The sequence below is a fragment of the Myxocyprinus asiaticus genome, chromosome 39 (genome assembly GCF_019703515.2).
Source record: "Myxocyprinus asiaticus isolate MX2 ecotype Aquarium Trade chromosome 39, UBuf_Myxa_2, whole genome shotgun sequence".
Classification (NCBI taxonomy): Eukaryota; Metazoa; Chordata; class Actinopteri; order Cypriniformes; family Catostomidae; genus Myxocyprinus; species Myxocyprinus asiaticus.
The window spans coordinates 36956924-36981561 of record NC_059382.1 but is presented as its reverse complement, the minus strand read 5'-3'; the positions used below and the strand labels follow the sequence as shown (position 1 = coordinate 36981561).

Genomic DNA, 24638 nt, shown 5'->3' with positions numbered 1-24638 from the left:
CCATGATTCATCTTTTTCGTCTTGTCTTCGTTATTGTTAGCAAAATCAATTTTCTTCACTAACTTTATTGACGAGACTAACCCTTATTGTCAAATGAACAACCACACACACACACACCTCTCTCTCTCTCTCTCTGTGTGTTTTTGGAGCAGGTTTGTTGGATTTGTACTGTGGGCTGTTCATTAAGGGCTTCAAGTCCATCAACAGGGTCCAAGTGAGTCGCATCATTTACACGGTTGTTCGGGGCTGTTGTCTTCAAACGGACGGCTTGTCCCACACTCTCTTTAACTTCTTCTTAAAGGCTCTGAGCAACTCCAGGTTTGTCACATGTCTGTTTTTTTTTAATGTGATGCACATTATTCTTTAGCACTAAAGCATAGATTTGACTTGAATTGTGATGTTCTTCCTCAGGGCAGAAAGACAGCTGATGATTTTGGAGAATCTGGTGTCTGCAGTGAATGTGTTTCTGCATTCAGTGCTGCTGTCCTGCAGGAAACGGGTGTGTGGTTTGGGTGAGGAGATTCTGCCCTCTCTGCTATATGTTTACACTCAGATGAGACCGAGTTCAGTGCTGAAAGAAGAGCTGGTCAAGTTTTTCAACCTGCAGCTGTGTGTGCATCACCCCAGAGGAGCAAAGACTCTGGAGACAGGTACTGATACAACAACAGTTTGCCGTTCGCTACGTAATTCCATACATAACTTTTAATTAGCTATTTAAACAAACAAACAAACAAACACACACCCCTGGCACACTGAGTGGTCGCGCACGGGAGCGTAGGTCAGTGTAATGGAAAGAACGGAAAGAGTAGCTTGCAAATACAGTATTTGTTTAAAAGAGATGTGATTTTTCTATGTTACAAAAATTATATATATTTTCCTTGTTTAATGTGCAAAAAAAAAAAAAAAAAAAAAAAAACATAATTAAGCCATTTGTAGGTTGACTTCCCAAAATCTCTTGGGTGCTTTCAGAACATTGCTCTGTTTAAGCATCCAGACCAGCTCGACCAATGGCGGGGGGGGGGGGGCTATTTGTTTGTAAAACAGGAAAACCATTTTTGCTATTTCATTTGGTGAGGCTAGTGGTGCAAAAAAAAATTCTTTTGTGTGTGTTTCGATAAAGTACATCATTTTTATCAGAAAAATATCTGATTGGCCAATCTATAGTTTAATTATGCCAGTTGATATGCTTTGTTATAATGCCGAGGCTCAAAGAAGGTCTTTGACCAGAATGTTTAATGAAGGAAATGCTATTAAATATAAAAATTAGCAAGATATGACAATGTCTGGAACCTTGTCTGTTCTTTCATGTAGTTTCATTTCTAATTTAGCATTCTAGAAAGTCATAATCTGCTACATAAAATGCTCTACTGGCTCTACGTCTTGCATAAAATTATGTTAGCTTCTAAAGATTATTGCTGACAAGAAGACAGCATGAAATAGTAAGGCTGTCAAATTAAAATTTGAAGTGCGAGTATTCATCGAATTTAAGATAAAAATGAATATTTGAATGCTGAAATTGCGCATTGAATTTTAAATGTGTGGCAAGTGCTGACAATGACTACAGGCCAATCGCTAGATGCAGCGCAATGCATTTAACAGTATACATGCATCTCGAGATGTGTTTTTAAAGGTTGAAGTTCTTTTTAACTAGACACGACATCTAAAAAGCAGCACTCCTGCCCTAGATGCTGAAACAGCGAAACGCAGCCAAGTGGTCAAAGACGTCCATTTAGCGTGTGTATACATAGAAGGACTATTGAAAAAAAAAGCGCAGATCAGTGTGAACGGCCCCTTATGTGGGGGTCTTAAACCATTGCGTTATGCTCTCTTACCAGTGCCTTGCAAATAAGCATTGTGTTTTAAAATGTTGTGTTAAGTTAAAAGGAGTTAATTTAGTAAAATCCCGTGTTCTGTTCCATTCTGTTTTGCTCCATAATGTGTCCTGTTTAAACCACCCCTATAATTGCAGCCCTGGGCTCAGATACATGCTGTTACGAGGGAGAGTCTGAGATGCAATTGCAGCTTCAAAACCAAGTTCAACCAAATACAGCTACTACCTAGGAATATTACTACCATACATACAGCTTGAATGCGTTAACATAGTTAGCATAAAGCTGTCTAGTGAAGCATTATTTTCTAGATTTAATTTTTACTTCAGATTTGAGAATATTTTTATTTCTTTATTTTTTGTGCACTTTAGTTTAAAATGGAATGATTTTTTGTTAATAACCAGGTCTCTTTCTTTCTTTTGGTTTATGTATTCGTTGAGCCCTCAGTTGGACTTCGGAGACAACATTGATTTTAAAATTGAGTAATCACTGATGTCTTGTAGCTGTTATATACTGTATAATTTAAACTATAATGTAGGCCTGCACGATATGAAGGAAAAATGCGACATGCGTTAAGTTGTTGGAAAATGCGACATTTGAAATGTGATACGATATTCCTATGATGACGTCATCGGAGTGCATGGAACATCATAACCCCCACCACCCAAATAAAATAAAAAAATTTGTCTATCCCACTGATTACAAAAATACTTGTCGTTTGTTCTGAATTGCATTTAGACTGTGTATTATACAGTTTTACCATTAGCTATGTAGCAGGAATTCAAATTCTTATTTAAATATTTGTATTTTCTTTTTAAAAAGCATATGATTATGATGTTCATTTCACCATATTATGGGATATCCTAAAATAGTCTGTGTTATGAATTATTAAATGTTTACACTGAAATTCATATTCGTATTTATTTCATAATTTGTTCATTCAATGTGGGACTTTTATTTTGAAGATTGTTGTCCAGAAGCACTTGCCGTAGACATTCGCGTTGGTTTAACGTTGCTGTTCTCAGTCGATGCTGTGGCTGCACTAAGGCTTTGTTCACACTGCAGGAAAAATCAGATTTTTCCTCAAATCCAATTTTTTTGAGTGACAGTTCAAACTGCAAGTTATATGTGGCCAAATCAGATTTTTTTCTGTTCAGAGTACAGTCGCTTTTGCGATCACGTCCACATTGTCATGTTAAAGCAGCAAACTTGCATATATTCACCATGCATGAGATTTTATCATTGGATGTTTTACCATTGATTATGCTTTTCATGAAGGCAGAATCCAAATATGAACATTCTTCATTGACAAGGGCTTAAAAATGGGAGAGGTGGCATATGCAGTGTTTGCTGCTGTTGTTGTTGCTGCCCGTTTTAGCTGGGACGTCCTGTATTTTGGCCAAAATTACAACATCTCATATGGGACGCCTTTTATCTTGTGGTCGTGTATTTTAGCAGAGAGCGAAACATCCTGTATTGAAGGCTTTGTGTCCTGTTGTTTTGTCGAAGTCTGTTCCCCCTAAGTTTCCCCTTAAGGTTTGTGTCGAAGTCTGTTCCCCCAATGTTTCCACTTAAGGTTAGTGTTGAAGTCTGTTCCCCTATGTTTCCCCTTAAGGTTAGTGTCGAAGTCTGTTCCCCCAATGTTTTCCGTTAAGGTTAGTGTTGAAGTCTGTTCCCCTATGTTTCCCCTTTGTCAAAGTCTGTTTCCCCTATGTTTCCCCTTAGGTTAGTGTTGAAGCCTTTCCCCATGTTTCCCGTTCAGATTAGTGTCAAAGTCTGCTTCCCCTATGTTTCCCCTTTGTCAAAGTCTGTTTCCCCTATGTTTCCCCTTTGTTGAAGTCTGTTCCCCTATGTTTCCCCTTAGGTTAGTGTTGAAGTCTTTCCCCTATGTTTCCCGTTCAGATTAGTGTTGAAGTCTGTTCCCCCTATGTTTCCCCTTTGTCAAAGTCTTTTCCCCTATGTTTCCCCATAAGGTTAGTGTTTAAGTCTGTTCCTCTATGTTTCCCCTTAAGGTTACTGTCAAAGTCTGTTACCCGATGTTTCCCCTTAAAGTTAGTGTTGAAATCTGTTCCCCTATGTTTCCCCTTAAGGTTAGTGTTGAAGTCTTTTCCCCTATGTTTCCCCTTAAGGTTAGTGTCGAAGTCTGTTCCCCCTATGTTTCCCCTTTGTTGAAGTCTGTTCCCCCTATGTTTCCCCTTTGTTGAAGTCTGTTCCCCCTATGTTTAATGTTTAACGGCGCTACAGGAACACTAACCTAAGGGGAAACATAGAGGGAGCAGACTTCGACAAAGGGAAAACATAAGGGGAACGTACTTCGACAGAACATTGATTAAATCATAAAAAGGTCAGACGGTGAGCCAAGGACCTGCGTCCTGTGATGAAACGCTTAAAATGCTCAAGCGTCCCGTATTCGCGTGACATTCAATACTTTATCGCGTTGTGGTTTCTTGCAACCGGTATGGGTTAGCACATATCTTTAGATAAGTTAAGCCAATGTATGTATTATTATAAGAGGTTTGCAGTGCTTTGAGTGCCCTGTAACATATAAATGACATATGAGTGTGTTTCATTCAGAAGTAATGATCTCTAGGCCCTGTTTTTTAGGGCTGTAATGTGTAATAAAACAGGCTAAACTCACCTTTGAAGTCATTTTTATTGAAAATTCTGTTTGTAATGATCCTATTATTTGGCCATCATTATTGTATTCAATTCAAAGTGCCTTCAGTTCGGAGCGCAGTATGTTTTTTCGTCGCAATATCTAACGACCATCGCACACAGCAAATGACGAAAAAACCCACATGAAATCCGTTCTGACCATTCAGACTGAGAAGCATTAAGAAAAATCAGATTTTAATCGGATTCCAAACTACCTATGATTGTGGATTGGATGAGGATTTAATGTGTGTTTGTCCTGTTCAGACTACAAAAACGTAAATTAATTTGAGTGACTATGTCCCAAAAATCGTTTCTTTTTTTTTTTTCTGTAGTGTGAACAAAGCCTAAGAGGAATGATTTCACGGGACAATCCAATCATTGAAACCCATCCTTCGATATATCCAAAGCGGCCATTAAACAAGCCAAGTTTGTGTTTCAAGCCAGTGTGTGGTCTCATTATTGTCTGCACAAATTTAGTTTTGATACTCTTTAATGCTGTGTGTGACAGATTGAGATTCAAACCATCAGGGCACAGTGTGCACTCTCTCTGTTATGGCACAAAAAATAAACATGAATGAACATCAGAAGGTACAGCTTTGGAAAAAATTAAGAGACCACTGAAAAATTATCAGTTTCTTTGGATTTACTATTTATAGGTATGTGTTTGAGTAAAATGAACTTTTTTGTTTTATTCTATAAACTACTGACAACATTTCTCCCAAATTCCAAATAAATACATTCCTTTAGAGCATTTATTTGCAGAAATTGACAACTGGCCAAAATAAAAAGATTCAGTGTTTTCAGACCTCGAATAATGCAAAGAAAACAAGTTCATATTCATTTTTAAACAAAACAATACTAATGTTTTAACTTAGGAAGAGTTCAGAAATCAATATTTGGTGGAATAACCCTGATTTTCAATCACAGCTTTCATGCGTCTTGGCATGCTCTCTACCAATCTTTCACATTGCTGTTGGGTGACTTTATGCCACTCCTGGTGCAAAGATTCAAGCAGCTCAGCTTTGTTTGATGGCTTGTGGCCATCCATCTTCCTCTTTATCACATTCCAGAGGTTTTCAATGGGGTCCAGGTCTGGAGATTGGGCTGGCCATGACAGGGTCTTGATCCAGTGGTCCTCCATCCACACCTTGATTGACCTGGCTGTGTGGCATGGAGCATGGTTCTGCTGGAAAAAAAACATTTCTCAGAGTTGGGGAACATTGTCAGAGAACAAGGAAGCAAGTTTTCTTCCAGGATAACCTTGTACGTGGCTTGATTCATGCATGCTTCACAAAGACGAATCATCACCGATCCTCCACCTGGTCGTCTAATAGTTAGACGGAGACCTGGAGAGGCCTTCAAGCCACAGTGTCTCGCACCCACTGTGAAATTTGGTGGAGGATCGGTGATGATCTGGGAGTGCTTCTGCGCAGATTTGTCTTTGTGAAGGATGCATGAATCTAGCCACGTTCAAGGTTATCTTGGAAAAAAACTTGCTTCCTTCTGTTCTCCAACTCTGAGGATTGGTTTTTCCAGCAGGACAATGCTCCATGCCACACAGCCAGGTCAATCAAGGTGTAGATGGAGGAGCACCAGATCAAGATCCTGTCATGGCCAGCACAATCTCCAGACCTGAACCCCATTGAAAACCTCTGGAATGTGATCAGAAGGAAGATGGATGGCCACAAGCCATCAAAAAAAGCTGAGCTGCTTGAATTTTTGCACCAGGAGTGGCATAAAGTCACCCAACAGCAATGTGAAAGACTGGTAGAGAGCATGCCAAGACGCATGAAAGCTGTGATTGAAAATCAGGGTTATTCCACCAAATATGGATTTCTGAACTCTTCCCAAGTTAAAACATTAGTATTGTGTTGTTTAAAAATGAATATGAACTTGGCATTATTTGAGGTCTGAAATCACTGCATCTTTTTTTTATTTTGACCAGTTGTCATTTTCTGCAAATGAATGCTCTAAATGACAATATTTTTATTTGGAATTTGGGATAAATTTTGTCAGTGCTTTATAGAATAAAACAAAAATGTTCAATTACATACCTATAAATTTCTCTGGATTTACTATTTATAATTTTGCAGTGGTCTTTTTTCCAGAGCAGTATATTGAAAGATACAGTACGATTTACTGAAATCAAATGTGTCTTCTCTCTGCTCATGTGCACACTGCACGCACACACCAAGTGACAATCGTACTTCAGGTCTGTTCTCTGCTATGTGCGTCGCTATGAACGTTACTGTTCAACGTATTAAAAAACTCATGCCGTTACTGCAAGCCCTTGTGATATGTATATCGCAATATGTACATTTGCGATATTTCGATAAATTCGATATATCGTGCAGCCCTACTATATTTTGGTAATATTTTAGTGATAAATTCTTATTTAGTTTCTCAGCCTTGTTGACAGCCCTAAGGAATAGTATTCAAAGTATAGGTTTTATTGTCACTGGTAATGAACTTTTTCTTTTAACCTCGTGCGACCCTGCGTCCTTCTGCGTGGATATTGTGTTTTGGCTTCGCTATATGCAATGCATAATTTAAATTAATTTAAACCGACTGATCTCAGTTTAGAAGACTCTGGGCTATCAGTAAAGGGTTAAACTTTCGACTTACGGAGTCATGTGACAAAACAACTTGGCGCCGATCACAGCAGAGGTTGTCTTTGGGAGAAATGGCAACAATACTACATCCGGTAAGAAACCTCATTAAGTTTTTACATTGAAACCTGTTTGAGTGAAAATTTTAGAGTCTCTAGTTTCATCCGATATGCCATTTTAAACATTTGAGCGATTTACCGTGAAACGGCACACTGCTAAACACAATGACAGTAGTTTTTCATTAGAACTCCTATATTTACTGTGCACTATCACATAGAGAATCAATGGGTTAATCCAAAAGCTGAAAAATTTTGCTTATTTATATGGAGTTAGGATGAAAATGAGATGCATTTCGAACTTTTCTGAGACCAGTGCTGTCAGTGAGTCATTCACTAAATAGGGAGCAAGGGAGCATCCCATAGCTTTCCTATGCAGCCAAGTGCATTCACTCCTAAAATCTGACCAAAAGTTTAGTGTCAGGTTGCAGATGATGTTTGGACCACTCAACATGTTTGGCAGACATGGGACAATGATAATCAGTGCATAGATTCAGAATTTATAATGCAAAATTTTATTTTAACATGGTTGGCAGCGATTGGACAATGCTGGCCATTACTTTGAATTAGAATTATGTATGTTAATTTCTGATTGGTAAAATGCTTCAAAATCACTTGTTTGTTTGACAGTGTAAAGAGAGACCATTGAGATTTTGTTGCCAAAGTAGAAAAAAAACATTGTAACATAGAAGTCAAATAATTGTTATTTTTATAATTTTTTATTTGTGTTTTTCCCAATACACATTGTTCTGAAGCAGCTTTACAGAAAATCAGCTGTAATGTCTGTAATGTCTCAAAAACATGAATAACCAACATTCCTGGAAACATAAGCAATTTGATAAAAAAAAAAAAATCTGACTTTCTATAGCTTGGTATTATTTAAATTTCATAACTTTGTCCCGCTGTCCACATATGTGGACATACATTTTTAGGAAAACTATTTGCTCTTTTTTTTTTTTTTGGCATGTTTATTTGGTGCTACTAGTTACAAATCAAAAGGGAAATGGAAAATGACACAGCAGTCATGCTCATGTCTCAAGAGCTTAAAAACTCATTATTTATGGCATTGAATGATATTGCTATTACTAGGGCTGCATGATTTGGCCAGAAAACAAATAAACAGAATTTTTTTTCATATACTGTACATAATACTTATACATTATACATGGTGAGGGAGAGTCTGAGCCATACGCTTTCAAAACCGAGTTCAACTGATTTCCACTACTACCTGGGATTATTACTATGGTACTCAGAGCTTGAGTCTGGGGTAGTGAAAATCCTATTGCAATTTTTTGACAATATAATGATATTATAATATAGATGAATATTATGATTGCAATTTGAACTGCAATATGTTAATGACATTTAATATCTCATATTGCTGCTGCTCAAATATTAAGGCTTAAAGAACAAAAGCACACAAAATCACTTTGAAACAGCAGCTCTCATGTTCAGAAACTACAAGGGAGAAAAAAGAAACCCAGTTCTCTTTCTTCCATTTAAATCCAGAAGCCTTTATTGTGTTGAGTTTCTGTGTAGTTGACAATAGTTTTTAAATATGGTCCTCATTCCAAATTTGGTTTAAAGCCAATTTAAATTTCTGTTCACAGTACGCGTTGTACGTGACTCGCTCCGCATACTCAGATCACCTCTTTAAATAGAGTTTGTTTAGATTGCGCACATATTGTAAACTGCTTTGAGACTGCTGAGGACACTGACTGCATTGTGAGCACCACGTGTGTTTGGAGTAAGTGTAGTAGGTGACAGAAAAGAGCTCCGCCCCTTCTCTTTGAAGCATGCAGCGCATGATTGTATTTTGATTAATTGTGCAGCCCTAGTCATTTCTAATAGCGTTCTTGCTTCTCTCATAATGCTTTGCTGGCTCAGGTGCCCATGCGGAGGACTGGGTGAGATGGCAGGGTCAACTCTACGCCCTCTATGATTCACTGGTCAGTGAGATCGGTCAGATCGGCAGCAGAGGGAAATATGCCACAGGTTCTCGTCATATAGCTGTACAAGAAAACCTCATTGAGCTGACGGCAGATGTCTGCCACCAGGTGATTCATGTTGCTGCTCAGTCATCAGTCAATCATAAAAGTAGTACAGTATATACAACTCATGCCTGATATTCCAAGTATTCTGAAGCCATAGGATAGCTTTTTGTGAACAGACCGAAGTCATTATTTACTGAAAGTCTTTGCCTTGGTGTGTTTATATCACATTCATATGAAATTTTGATTTGTTGATCTCTAAATGCTGACAGCATTCATGAATGTGCTGTGTTTGTCTAGTTGTTCAGTCAAGGCACGCATGTTCAGGAAGTGACATCATCTCTATATCGAGATACTCAACGGGACAGTCCACAGAGCTTCAAGCGTAGACGACTCGAGCAACCGCTGACGAATTGGGAGGTGATACGATCTAAACTGCAACCTCACCACAGCGACTTCGACATGATACCCTGGTACTGTGTGTTAATGTTTAATACACAAATAAATGATTGGTTTTCCGTTCAGCATTGTTTTAAGTGAGGACATTTAGGTATTACAGTTTGTTTTATTTCAATTTTCATGAATAGGGTACAAATTGTTGTCCTATTACTATTTTAAAAAAAGACAATAAAAGCACAAATCCCATGTTTTTCTTTAGAGAGCAAACTATTACATAAACCACCTCAAAGGACTTGACCTTCTCGTCTGTATCCATAAGTTAAAATCATACAACGTCAGAATTATGAATACATTTTTTAAATAAATTTTTAAATATTAACTTATTTTAATTACGTAGTGTTTAGCTGTGTCCCACATTTTCTGTGCAACCCTGCTATATTACATAATCCGCTCCTATTAAAAAGTACATTCAATAAAATCGACTTAATTTGGACTCGTTCTACAGCATGGTGGGAAGACAAGTAAAACCTTTCATTCTATTTCTGAATTTGACACGAAACTGGGTTGTTGACTGCAAGGAAAAAAATCAAACAAATATTTTTTATTTTATTCATGGGAAATATACGTTTATTAATAACTATAAACAAACATTTGATCCCAAGATGGCTAGCCTCTTCTGAGTGATAGCCTAATTTGAGATACATTTGCAACGCTGTTACCCATTCTGGTGTTTTCTTAATTATATTTTATTAGTATTATTATGATTAGGGTTGTTTTAATGATAAGCAATTAATTACATGGTATGCCAATTAATTAATCGTAATCAATCGCATAAATCCAAATAAATATTCCCTTAATTTCAATATATGTTAATCAAAATAATTAAAAAGACATATTTTTTTATATTTATAATTATAATAATATTAATAATATAATGTAGAATCATTCAGATAATTCAAAGACAGTACTTAGACAAAACAATTGACAGTAGACAATACAAAAAGTAGCTTTAGAAGTCAATATGTTTGTTGCATTTCCATATTATTCAACATAAGCCTTTCACTTGCTTTCAGTCTACAGCAACACATGTCAGATGGACACTTGGCACGTTAAACTGGTTTTCAGTGTCTCAGCCATAAATGCCATGTTTTTAGGTTGCTAAGTCAAGGTAAATGTTATTTAAAACTTTAAATGACCCTTCTCGAGACCCCTGCATTCTGCTGTGCTTGTCCAGCTGTCTTTGAACAGCTGTCGGTTTTATTGTCTGCACAGCTGGAGTTGCACTGACTGCCCCCTGCTGACTGCGACTCGCAAAAACATGAAGGTGGTTCTTTAAGCTAGAACTGAAAAATTCCTTATTATGGAATTTACATATGGAGGGGTCATGATTAATTGCGTACATTTTTTTTATCCATTATTTTTTATTTAACTAATCACACTGAACATGCTGACAGTCTTAAAGGTGCACACAGTATTTTTTTCCCCTCATTTAAAAAGTTTTACCTTTAAAGAAATGTATTGTAGTTTATTTTTTAAACAAATGTATAAAATCATGACCACTCACATGAGATGAAGACTCCAGTCGTATCTGTAACCTTATCAAAACTGTTTTATTCTACATGGCGAGGGTCCCCTCATGGGGGCTACTATGTTAGAATCACATGACCAGCCAAATACCACTCTGTTATGGAATATTTTCACTTAAAGTTTAAGGGGCCGTTTACACAACGTTTTCAACTAAAAATGGAAAATTTTTTATGCGTTTTGGCTGTTCGTTTACACACGACCACGGCGTTTTGGGGCCTGAAAACGCAAACTTTTGAAAACGGGTTTCAAAGTGCAAGTTTTTGAAAACGATGCCGTTATCGTCTCCGTGTAAACATACAAAAATGCGAATTTGTGAAAATGATGTCATGCACACGCATATTACGTGTTCAGTCTATAGGCATGCGTGCGAGACATTCAAAACTTCAATGGTGGACTACAGGATTGTGTTTGTGCTGCTCAAGATTTTGAGCCATCTTCATTGTTTTTATTCACCGTTCTGTGGAAGAATGATTATGTGCGCAGGCGCGTAGTGTTTCTTTACAAATTGACATCGCCAACTACTGGCCTGGCATGCATATTACAGCGTTTTTAGTCATTCTCGCGGATCTGTGTGAACGGGGATCGTTTTGACAACGCTGTCGTCTGTACGCGAAACTTTTCAAAAACTCAAAGGAAAAACTTTTCCGTTTTTAGTACATTGTTGTCAGTGAAAATGTACCCTCAGTTAATCCTGTCTGACTGTGAATAGTGAATTTCTACAATGGCATCGGTAACTAAAAGTGATTGTGTTTGAATGATGCTGCTTCCCTGCCACTAGGTGTCAGTGTAAGTCCAAGGCAACATAAAAAAAAAAAATTACTGAGTGCATCTTCTTTCACTGACCATTTAATAAAAAAGTAATTCTTTTTCAAGCCATATATTTATGAAAAGTGTCTAAAAATGAAGCTTTCTAGTTTGTTTGCAATGTAGTGATTCATTATGTCACCCGACAGGTTACAGGTCACAGCCGCCCTGATATCCAGGTACCCCTCCATCCTGCCGGCTCATGAGCTCATGCCTCTGCTGGGGCTGCTCTGTCAGCTGCTGGGTGAACAGCAGCGGCGGGGCGAGAGGGGGCCGTACGTCCTGCGCTGTCTGAGGGAGCTGGCGGTCTGTCATGCCCAGAGCTCAGTGAACTCTTCGAGTCATGCGGCTGAGCTGGTCCGTATTTGGGGCAGAGTGTGGGCTCTTGCACTGTGTGGAGTCAGCTCAGCACAGACCGGCCCTCTGTGTCTGGAACTGTTGCGTACTATGGTGCAGGAATCTCTGGTGCCTGTGGATAGAGAGTTCTGGAATGTTTTCTCCGGTGCTGTTTGCAAACCTTCCCTGTAAGTTTCTTTGCTCAACTTTCATCAAGCCAATGTCGCGTAGAGTGTTAGTGATGTATTTGAGCTCATTCCCTTATAACCTCCTGAGACCCCGCATCCACATGCGTGGTCATTACGTTTTGACTTCGCTATAGGCTATGCATAATTTAATTTAATTTAAAGGGGTCATGAAATGCTCTTTTTTGTATAGTTTCATTATCTTCCCTGAGGTCCACTGATAATGTTCGAAAAGTTTTATTTCACCAAAACATGATAATTTACGACTCCGTCTCTGACCACCTTTCTGAAAAGCTAGATTTTTGTCTCAGCTCCTCTTTTAAACTTCATTGTAAACGCCCTCTGTTATGATTGGCTAACAGCGTGCAGCCCCTCAAATTCAGCCATTTTTGAAACTCAGTCGGAAGAGAATAAACAAGCACCAAAATGTAAGAAATGTACATTTCACGATTTACACACAATGCACATCCAACACATTGCATCCAAATATATTACTCTATTCATCTCAAGCACAACTGTTAACACTCACACCCTGTCTACACCGGACGCTATAATCAACGATGCTGTCTACCATGGAAGCATCCGCTGCAGCACGCCACTCCAACTGTAAACAAACAGGTGTCCCGTTAAATTTTTCACTGGCTCTACTATTGCAAACAACACAAAGAAACGTTTAAGAAAGTTTGTGTCGATGCGCCCGGTGTAGACAGCCTCAAGCCGTTGTGTCGCATCGCGTCAACGAATGCGCCCAGTGTACACAGTCAGCATCATAAACAATCATGACATTTGAAATATTAGTGAATGGAACTGCTTACTTACGTTTTTTAACGGGTCCAATAGTGTTTTTAACGGCCTCATATCCTTCAGTGACAATTCCTTGGCAAAGACTCATTTTATAACTGCTTCACAAGACGCACACCTCCAGTTTATCATCCTGTACCAAGGTGCACATCGCTGGAAACAAAACGGTCAAAGACGTCCATCTAGTGCGTGTTTACATACACCAACAATAAAAATACCACTGATAGGTGAAAGAACAGTTTAAGCAGTTAAAGCAACAAAACTACAGGAGCCACAGCAGCTGATGAAATACATTTTCTTTTCAGAGTTGACACTTGACACAGCATCTTTTAAAAACATGCCAGAGTGGGGCATCAGCAAGCTCAGCAAGTATTGACGCTGACTGCCACCCCTGGGTGGTGCTGAGTGACTCCAGCCAGGTCTCCTAAGCAACCAAGTTGGCCCGGTTGCTAGGGAGGGTAGAGTTACATGGGGTAACCTCCTCGTGGTTGCTATAATGTGGTTCGCTCTTGGTGGGGCGTGTGGTGAGTTGTGCGTGGATGCCGCGGTGGATGGCGTGAAACCTCCACACGCACTATGTCTCTGCAGTAACGCGCTCAACAAGCCACGTGATGAGATGCGCAGGTTGACTGTCTTAGACGCGGAGGCAACTGAGATTTGTCTTCCACCACCCGGATTGAGGCGAGTCACTACGCCACCATGAGGACTTAGAGTGCATTGGGAATTGGGCATTCCAAATTGAGGAGAAAAAGGAAGAAACAAAAAAACCTGCCAGAGAGATGACAACAGTCAAAGACGTCTTTGTAGTACATGTTTGTATACAAAAATAATTCAGTAGTCCAGATGGGTCTCCTTTTGTGTTCAGAAGTAGTGAGGCCACAGACAGTAGGCCTTTTGTCCTTCTCTTTGTCTCTGTTTACGAGCCTAGTGAGCACCAGTGGGTGGGGCCAGGGGTGCGATCATTTTAAAATAGGTATTGATGTTGTTGCTGTAGAGGCAGTCTTGAATTAACGAGCAGAGTTGTCACGGAAGTAGAGAACGGGGCGTTTTGGCAGCTTGGTTTCAATAAATGCTTTTATTGAGTTCTGGAACTTACAGTATGTTTTTATAGTAGATTGACCTCTTATATGTCAAAATATCAAGGAAAATTTGATTCCTCGTGACCCCTTTAAACCAACTGATCTCAGTTCAGAAGACTTTGGGCTGTCATTAAAGGGTTAAACTTTCGACGCACAGAGTCGTGTGACAAAACAACATGCCGCCGATCTCAGCTGAGTTTGTCTTTGGGAGAAACGCCAGCAAACCTACATCTGGTAAGAAACCTCATTAAGATTTTACATTAAAACCTGTTTGAGTCAAAAGATTTGAGTCTCTAGTTTCATCCGATATGTCATTTTAAATTTTTTAGTGATTTATCGCGAAACGGCATGCTGTTAAACACAATGACCACTTACGTGGACTATAGGCTCATTTTCCTTGAAATATCCTATATTCACTGTGATTTATCACATTGAGAATCAATGGATGCATCCAAAATCTGGAAAATGGTGCTTTCAGTGGCTGTATATGGAGTTAGGATTAAAATAAAGTGCATTTCAAACTATTAATGTTCTGAGACCATTGCAGACAGACAGCACACTGGAGGTTAAGTTATTCCCTAATTAGGGAGCAAGGGAGCATTCTACAGGTTTTCTATGCAGCCAAGTGCATTCACTCAGTTTCAGGCTGCAGATGATGTTTGGATCACTCAACATGTTTGGCAGACATGGGACTATGGTAATCAGTACATAGATTCAGAATTTTTCATGCAAAATTTGATTTTAACATAGTTGGAAGTGATTTGATGATGCTGGCCATTACTTTGAATTTGAAAAAACATTAATAACCAACACTTCTGGAAACATAATAAACAATGTTATAAAAAAATAAATCTGACTTTTAAAATGTGGTATTATTTAAAATAAATTCACAACTTAGTCCCACTGTCCACATATGTGGACATACATTTTTAGGAAAACTGTTTGGTCTAAAAAAAAAACAACACTTTTTATTTTTTTTGTGCATGTTTCTTACTAATTACAAATCAAAAATGGGAATGGAAAATTTACACAGCAGTCACACTCAAGTCTCAGGAGGTTAAGGTTAATTTAAGGTTAAGGACAGTTTTATTTATATAAAGGTTTAGTTCACCCAGAAATTTAAATTCTGTCACTACTTTTTTCTATCTATTTAGATAACATAAAAACCTTCATAAAAGAGTTTGAAGTTATGAACCCAACCATTTAGTTCCGACTGGAATCACAACATGACAAATTTTGATTTTTTGCAAAAAAGTATTTATAAATAAATCTATTAATTTAAATGTGTTGGTTTTAGGTATAGAAACAAATTTCTTTTAATTTTATTGAAAAGAAATTCAAAAACAGTTCTCATTTTGTTTTGGAAGTGTAGGCTACATGCAATTTAGTAAAAATGTACATGTAATGTAAATTCTATTAATAGAAAGTAATCACAATTAAAATATTAAGGAAATAATCAGCAATTATGATTATTGTCATGACTGTGCAGTTCTACTGGGAAGGCACGTGACATTGCTCTCGGTAGCTTCACCCACGGCAGTTATGTTAGTAGTGCATAACCAGATATTCATCCGCCTAGTAAGGTAGTCCACCTCAAGAAGAAGATTTCGTTTTTACTGAAGAGTTTATGTAAGTGCTTACTGCTATCACACCATGATGAGCTTCACATTTTGCTTTTAAAACCTCCGGTACGCTTGCCCCATATTTTTCCTTTGTAAGTGCATTACTGTAAACATTACTGTAAATCGTTTTGTTTGTTTTTACCAATGGTGGAATAGTCAAAAATACTTTTCACGGAAGTCAACAGCATGTCACAGATGCAGTCTATAAAAAACCTTAAGTTGTGTTAAACCTGGAACATTTCTGTAATGTTTAAAGGTTTGTTGCTTAGGTTTGATTTTCATTGTTTTCCCTCAGAGTTGGTGCCCTCAGTTTGGCTCAGGCCTTGTTGAAGTGCTCCATTCCTAAGAGTGTTCACAGCAGAGGCACCACCAGTGGAGTTCTGATGGAGACGGGCGGAGAGCCGCCCACGCTGAGAGACTCCATCATCAACTGGCTGCTCATGAACCAACAGAGTGAAGACACAGAGGAGAACTGCAAACCTCACCTCATTATTATTAGGTACAACATCTTTATATCACACCTGCCTGAACCCGCATCACTCTGGACTAGGGCTGAGCGATATAGCTACAAATATTATATCTCAATATTTTAGCCTTTTGACGATATTCAATATATATCTCGCTAATATGTATTTGCTCGAAAATGACTTCTTTTTTTTTTAATCAGAGGAACCATCATTTTATCCAAACAGCCATTGTAGCCAAGTAGATTTAATATTTTAAAAGCATTGAATAAAAATCTAATTTAAAAATAATAATGGGATGTTTTTTTCATTAAATGAACAAGGGAGAATTAGATTTTTTTTATGTACTTTTATATTTACATTTTTATTCCATATTCAATGCTGCATAGTAGTGTAACAAAAATCATTATTTTTCTTCATATATGTTTTACTAAAAAAAGTTTTGTGAATGAACAAGGTGTGCAAAAACTACTCCACTTATTTTTAGAGCTCAGTTGAATATTGCATAGTACTAAATTACTACTGTGGGACCCAGTCAAGTTTATTATTATAATATAATACTGAATTATCATTGTTATTTTAAGGATTAGATTTGTTTTAAATAAACGATATTTCTGTAAAATATTTAGTAATATATTTCTGTCCTATTTACTTCACCTGGAGCTTTTATTTTGACACTGAAGTGCAGTGTGTAGTTTACAATGTTCCACATCTGGTGAAAGCTGTCATCTCCTTCTTTTCTGTTATACTGTGCCACATTTGTAGATTTGTATAATCATTTCCAGTGGTTACTAATGTTTGGAGTTAAAATGCGTGAACCTGCAAGTACTTTTCTTTCACAATGCACGTGTACAGCTCTGAAAGCGCTGAAAACATGAGTCCGTGAGCCCTGCGCGTGCACAGAATAGCACGTCGCCTGTTTATCATTATTAAGCTTACAGAGATCATGTTTATCTACAGTATCTTTAAGTGCAGCCTTTTGCAGTTTAATAATCACATTTGACTGTTATTTTGCATAATTGTGCAGGTCTGAAGGATTGTGAAATTAGTTGACTGATGTGCTCTTATGAAACTTAATGTCCAAATAAAAAGCACAGTTGCACTTTATTTGACAGTACGTGTACTTTCAGTATACTTTACAGTGTACTTACCCAAGAAAGTACTGAGTATTAATAGGTAACCATATGTACTTAATATGGGTTAAGGTTGGGGTTAGGTTTAGGATTAGTACCTAGTAATTACTGTTGTTGTTGTAATTATATAGTAAGTAAATGTATAACAGTACTGTAAAATAAAGTGCTACCAAAAGCACATTAAAATCATCGAGATATTCACAATTCTGCCTAAATTTATACTGTCAGCAAAATCTGCGCGATTATATTGGGAATATTCGATATACCGCTCAGCCCTGATCTGGACCCTGACTTAACAGTTTTTATGTATTGTATTGTGGCGAAGTGTGTAATTTTTTTTTTTTTTAATTATAAAATACTTTCTCGTATTACAGTTTAATATGCACAATCAACTATAAGTCAGCCATTTGTAAATAGACTTCCTGAAGAGTGTAAACACTGTGGAACAATGGAAGATTGTGTTGGAAAAGGTGGTAGGAGTGTTTGGGAAACCTGTTTTGAAGGAGTAATTTTGTGCACTTCCATTTGGTGCCACTAGGGGTGCAGATAATACGCACTTCACTTTTAAAGGAATGTTTGGGGTTCAATACAAGTTAAGCTCAATTAACAGCATTTGTGGCATTGTTTCGTTTACCATAAAAATTATTTTGACTCATCTTGTTTATATAAAAAAGCAAAAATCGCAGTTACAGTAAGACACTTGCAATGAAAGTGAATGGTACCTATCCAGATACTCTAAAATTCACAGTGTTTTAACAGTAATTAACAGTTTTAAAACAGTATTAAAATCATGTTAACATGTATAATGTGCAAGTCTTGTGGCTATACCTTTTTTTTAAAAGTTTGTATTTTAGCGTTTATGGACGGGCACCATTCACTTTCATTATAAGTGCCTTAATGTATCTGCGATTTTTGCTTCTTTTTTTTGTTTGAAATAAACGAGCCGAGTCCAAATATTTTTTTTTTTGTGGTAATAAATATTATGCTAAAAATGCTGTCGATTGAGCTTAATTTGTATTGAACGGAGATATGTGAGCCTTATAAACAACTTAGTCATCTTTGTAGGGATTTTCCACTGAACGTCATCCCCAGAATTCTTGTGTCTTTAACGCTGAAAGATAGCAGAACAGGACTGATGTTTCTAATGGGTAGCCTGCAGCCAGAGAGGTGAGTGAGACACACAGAGACCAGCAGTCACAAGTGGCGGCTTTATTCAGTATGACATACTATTTTACTATTTTTTATAGTATGCAGTATGTGTACTGGAGTCAGTATACAGTATGTTAGTATTGCTTTCCGAACATAGCCAGTGTCATTTCTCATATGTTGCTTTTGCAATATTAATGTTTAGATACTTAAATGATGTTGAGGTTTGTAACTTACAGTACAGTTAATTAAATAAAAGGTTATGTGTATATTATGTCTTTATCTGTTTCTTTTGCAGCTTCTCTCCACAGAGTTCGTCCCACACAGAGGGTAAAGACAGTTTGGTGGCGGTTGAGAGTCTTTATCTGCAGTTCAGTTTTGATGATACGCCCACCTGCCCAGCGGTTACATCTGACAGAGACAGAGCATGCTCAGAAAAGCCGCAGTTCACTGTAATTCCAACTCTCAGAAGCAAACTGGAGCAGAGTCTTCTGTCCGTCACTGAGCAGCTCTTTAACTGCTACTCTCCTGATGTAAGTATATTGTAGTATAGTATAGTAAGGTGCAGTAAAGTATAAGGATATCAAAAGTGCTTTGGTACGAAGTGGACACCAAAATTGAGGGAGTTGGGGGAATTAACATTACCAATTGTTTTTAGGTGTGGAAATCCTGTAGCTCAACTGGTAGAGCAGTTTACTAGCATTACCAAGGCCATGGGTTCTATTCCCAGGGAACACACAAACAGATCAAATATAAACCTTGAATGCACTGTATGTCGCTTTGGATAAAAGCGTCTGCCAAATGCGTAAACGTAATGTAAATCTTTAGACACTTCACAATTTCGATTCCATTTTGATTTAGTCATAATCGGATTCTTGATGCATCTCGGTTTTTCAGCAACAGCATAGAAGGGGCAGTCTTTGGGGAGTTAAAGGAGGAAAGAGTTCAGGAAACCTCTTTGAAAACAGTCATTATTCTGAGTTTTTCCTGCATTGAAAATTTTTCGGCAGCCATCCAAGCGAAATTTCGGGCCACCAAAACCAAATTAATGATATTCATCTCGCGTTCTGAGCTTTATATGCGCTAAATATGTTTCTCATCTAAGACACGCGTTTGTGCCGTACAAATGAAGCCTGGTTTTCACGCGAGTGTTGTGCAAAATGCGCAAGCCACCATAAAACCACTCGCTCAAGGGATCCGCTCTGCTGAATTATTTTGACATGCACCAAAATAAAGGTTTTTTAAATACACATCACCCTTACTAAAGTTGATCACGATTTTACATCAGTAACAGTAACTGTGGTATTTTTTTTTTTTTTATTAAAACTGTGTCATATGTTGTTAAGGTTTCTAAATGTGTTTAGGCTACTATTTTTCATAAATCATTTTTATGAAAAATATTTACTTTTATAAATATTTTCTTACATTTTTTCATAAAAGAATTCAACAAGACTAATAATAATTCAACAATAACTAATAATATTCAGACTGTTTCAGTGTTCACATAATATTCTGACTGTTCCCATGAGTTGAGACTGTGCTAGTAAAAAATGTGTCCGGACTTTAAATCCCTTTATGTACTTGCTCATATATTTACAGTGCAATGCCATAAGTGTATGTAAGACTATAGATGGCTCCTCAGTTCTGTGGTTAAGGTCAGTGTAGCTAGTCTTTAAAATAATAAAATAATGAAATAAAAAAACAATAATAGAAATAATATGTTAATTACATGAATTTTTTTTGGAAGACAGCATCTTAAAGTAAAAAATTCTGTTGAATTCAAAAGGTTCCATGTACTTAGATGGTGAAAAATAACTCCAGTGTAGATATGTAAAGCAATTAAGTATGCAATTATGTTATATAGTAATTAAATGCAATTATGTAATAAACTTTGAGCATGTGAATGACCGTGTGTGTCAGTTATCACTGAAGACAATTTTTTCGACCAAGGAAAAACCCTGTTATTTTTGCATTTCCATTTGGTGATGCTAGTGCCTCAGAAATTGCATACTTGCCCTTTAAAGAAAGGAGTGTGTTTTATGGACATAATATCAGTTTTTGCTATGGTATCACAATTGGTATTGAGAATGATCAAAATGTAACTGGTATTGCTATCAACTGTACTACTGAAATTTTGGAATCATCATTGCTTACATTAACTGCAGTTCATGTTAGGGTTGTGTGTCTAATGCCTTAACTCACTCCACAGAGTTCAAACACTCCTCACGAGTGTGTGTTGCACTGTGTGACTCTGCTGACTGGAGTTCTGGCTGCTTACGTGTGTATCGGGCTCCTCACAGAAGAACAGGCCTGCCACTCTCCACTCTTCCTAAAAGCCAAGGTGGGATTTGCTATAGAGCTGTTCAGGATGTAGTTCTAAAACCTGGAAGATACGTAGAATTTTCGAGCCAGTTCAGGAATTTCCAGAGACTTTTTCTCCCTAATTTGGAATGCCCAATCCCCAATGTGCTCTAAATCCTCATGGTGGCGTGATGGCTCGCCTCAATCCGGGTGGCGGAAGATGAATCTCAGTTGCCTCCGCGTCTGAGACCGTCAGTCCGTGCATCTTATCACGTGGCTTGTTGAGCGCGTTACCGTGGAGACGTAGTGCGTGTGGAGGCTTCACGCTATTCTCCGTGGCATCCACGCACAACTCACCACGTGCCCCACCGAGAGCGAGAACCGCATTATAGCGACCCCATGTGACTCTACCGTCCCTAGCAACCGGGCCAATTTGGTTGCTTAGGAGACCTGGCTGGAGTCACTCAGCACGCCCTGGATTCGAACTCATGATTCCAGGGGTGGTAGTCAGCGTCTTTACTCGCTGAGCTACTCAGGCCCCGAAGAGACTTTCATGTTTTGTTCTACAACCTAAATTACACAGTCTTACCGAAAACGTGAATTTTTGAGGCCTCTGTGTGCTTTGCTAACAAGTTGCTAAATAAGGGCTACAACTACCACAAGTACTGTATATGAGTTTACGTGCTTGACTAATTGGACAACCGTTGAAGACCTTATACAGCAACTTGTTAACAATTTACCATTTTTTAAAGCTCACAATTGTAAATTATTATTAGAAAAATAAACTTTGAAATTCAAGCGGGTATGCATTGCAAATTAGTCTTCTGGGTTGGCCTACAAAGTGTCGTCATGACTGAACATCTCCATTAATATTGACATCTGTTGATTTTCATCACTGTCGGTCATGGTCTATGCTAATGTCCCAAGTTATGACGATTAACAACTTTGAATTTTTTAGATATTGCTGAGAATTGTATTGTTACAGTGTTTAATATCAATTTTTTATTTTTTTTTGCTATCTAAATATGCATGCATATGTCATATCCATCCCTTGCATATTAACATAACCCAAAATCTTTTTGTCTTTCTAGGCATTGGTTCATGAATTTAGTCATTACATATCAACAGCAAAGAGCAAACTAGCTGAGAGAGAAACAATCGCAACAATTCAGTGTGTGATGCTGTTGTGCTCTGATAGTGTTTGCAGAAGAGATAAGGTAAGATATATCATAGTATTTAAAGCTGAAGTATGTCATTTCTGTGGCACTAACGCCACCGAACGGAATTGCAAAAATAAACGTTTTCAAAACAGCTTTCCAAATACACCCCTTCTGTTGTTCGACCCATCAGATAGTCCCACCCACAACTCACGCTATTGGTTGAGTAACATTGTTGGGACGGGTCCAAGCGGGACGCTCTAAACTAACAGGAATTTTATAGTGCCACAAAGACAAACCGTTTACAGTTTTCGGGAAAATTAACCTCCGAGTGACTTTAGTTGTCTCTGCATATTAAGCTGGCATAGAAGGAAGTATTTTAACACTGAAAAAGTTACATACTTCAGCTTTATTTAAGCGGTCACTATTATTTCTCTCATAGTCATGGTCATGCTAATGTTGAATCAGATTCTTTTATTTTTCTTTCACCCTAAGAATGAAAATTAATTGCATCGATAACAGAAATTAATCTGTTATCATTGAATCTTTTATAATTTCTACAATACCTGTCATATTACTTGTGGATTTCTAATCCAAAATACAGTTCTTGGCCTTTTTTCAAGTGTAAAAATTCAGCAGATGCAGATTCCCAGTTTTACTTCCGTTGCAGACACGTTTGATTGTCCCTCTAGTTACGTTTGTGTCTTACGAATATTTTAGAAAATTATATAAATTGTACCAAAATAATCTAATCATACTGAATCAAGACCAAATGTCAGGTTTCATGATGCATTCCATTGTTTAGTAAAGAATTGTAATTGTTACATTTTTGGTGCTCAGGAAATCACCATTTCACAAGTGATGTCCAAAATAGTCAGTGTATGTGGTGAAAATACTTGTCTTTTTAACTTTTGTTTTTTAGGAGGACAAAGTTTCCATCATCTCTGCCAATTTATTCATGAAGACATTGCCTGTGAGGTTGCTTAATGACCTGTGTGACATATCTAAACAACTGGTGAGACTAACAAAAAAATACCAGAAAGTATCATGGTATTTCCATCAGTGTTCCATCATTGTACCATGGTCTTGAATTTTTATAGTATGTTTTAGCATATTATGTAATTATACACAGGGTTCCCACCTGAATTATATCCATTTATATTAAAATATATTTTAATATTTAAAAATTGTGGTTTTCCAAGCCTGGAAAAGTGGAAATTAATAAAATCTTAAAAAGACATGTAAAAGTATTGTGAAATAGTATTGTATAATTGTTTTTAGGTAATGCTCAGCTCTAAAATATTTGATCAGCTAGAAATGGCTTTTTGTGAGTGCAATCGCTATAAAATTGGTAAAATTCCCTATTCGGTAATCACTGATGACTGGAAATGTCATTGAAATTCATTGGGCGAAAGGTGTGGGAATCCTGGATATAGCAGTGATTTCCTTGCAGGGATGTCTGGAATTAACTGAAGTACATAATTTTCTGTGTTTTTGCCATGGTGATACTAATGTCCCTTTGAGCTAAACCAAATACTGGAATTACTTGATTAAAAAGCAAAACGTTTGAAATTGAATTTGGATTAGTTTATAATGCATGTTATGTAGAGAAAGTATATAACATGGAAGGGATAGTTCACCCAAAAATGAAAATTCTCTCATTATTTACTCACCCTCATGATATCCCAGGTGCGTCAGCGGAAATCATTCTGACCCACTTCTTTCCCTCTCCCAAATACTACCTCACCTCACATAACAAATGTTCCCTATTCCTACATTCTCACCTCTACACACCCCACTTTTTGTCTGTCCTTCTTAACCATAGGACAATAGCTCCTTTTTTCAGCTTTCTCTGCCAGTTCCTTCAGAGAATTCTTCAACACTGCTCCAACGATACCAATGCCTTTCAATAGGTGCTGCACTGATTTGATCATAAATCCTTGACACCCGACCTCTACAGGATAAGGGGCAGTCCTCCATCCATTTTCCCTGCACTTTGCAGCCAAATCATCATATTTAGCTTCTACCTCACATAGGCTGCCTCCAGTCTTCCCATAGGACAGTAAGCTCAATCATTTGGACTTTTCTAGCTGATGCCAATCCCAACAGATTAAGTAGGACAGCGACAAAAGAGTCGAACCTCGAGACTGCGTCAGCCGCCCCTCCAACACCTATCTTGGACATAATGGCAACCTCAGAAGGAAATTTCAGCTGCTGGCCAAGGTCGATCACTATTGTCCGATCACTTTTTATGTGCGTTTCTTGATGTAATCCTTCCTGATGTTCATGCAGCATGTTTTCATGAGTTGAATGGGAGGCTAAACAAAAAGTTAAAATGTGACGAGACTGCAGTATACCCAACAGACTCGTGCGGCGCGTGCAAGCCATTCGCACATCACGAGCTGGCAGCCCTTCACTTTCGGTTAATCGCGCAAGTAAATGCGCCCGCTTTGCTTTGGTCTGGCTGCATGGATGACAGTCTAC

General features: G+C 37.8%; 1 protein-coding gene across 8 annotated transcripts in view; it reads left to right on the top strand.

Annotated features, from left to right (window-relative positions):
* The window catches only part of atm (ATM serine/threonine kinase), a 132700-nt gene that overhangs the window by 9155 nt on the left and 98907 nt on the right, over positions 1–24638 (top strand). For 6 of the 8 annotated variants that reach the window (XR_007895294.1, XR_007895295.1, XM_051678490.1 and 3 more), the window contains 11 exons: positions 153–318; positions 412–650; positions 9037–9206; positions 9441–9613; positions 12080–12454; positions 16249–16452; positions 18616–18717; positions 18995–19229; positions 20906–21037; positions 22089–22214; positions 23077–23169. Coding sequence is in view for 6 of the 8 variants with exons in the window: in XM_051678490.1 (XP_051534450.1) it covers positions 153–318; positions 412–650; positions 9037–9206; positions 9441–9613; positions 12080–12454; positions 16249–16452; positions 18616–18717; positions 18995–19229; positions 20906–21037; positions 22089–22214; positions 23077–23169 (2015 nt within the window). In the remaining 2 variants the exon portion in view is untranslated. Of the gene's footprint in view, positions 1–152; positions 319–411; positions 651–9036; positions 9207–9440; positions 9614–12079; positions 12455–16248; positions 16453–18615; positions 18718–18994; positions 19230–20905; positions 21038–22088; positions 22215–23076; positions 23170–24638 lie in introns of those variants that run through there. The other 2 variants (XM_051678492.1, XM_051678495.1) reach the window with 2 other exon arrangements.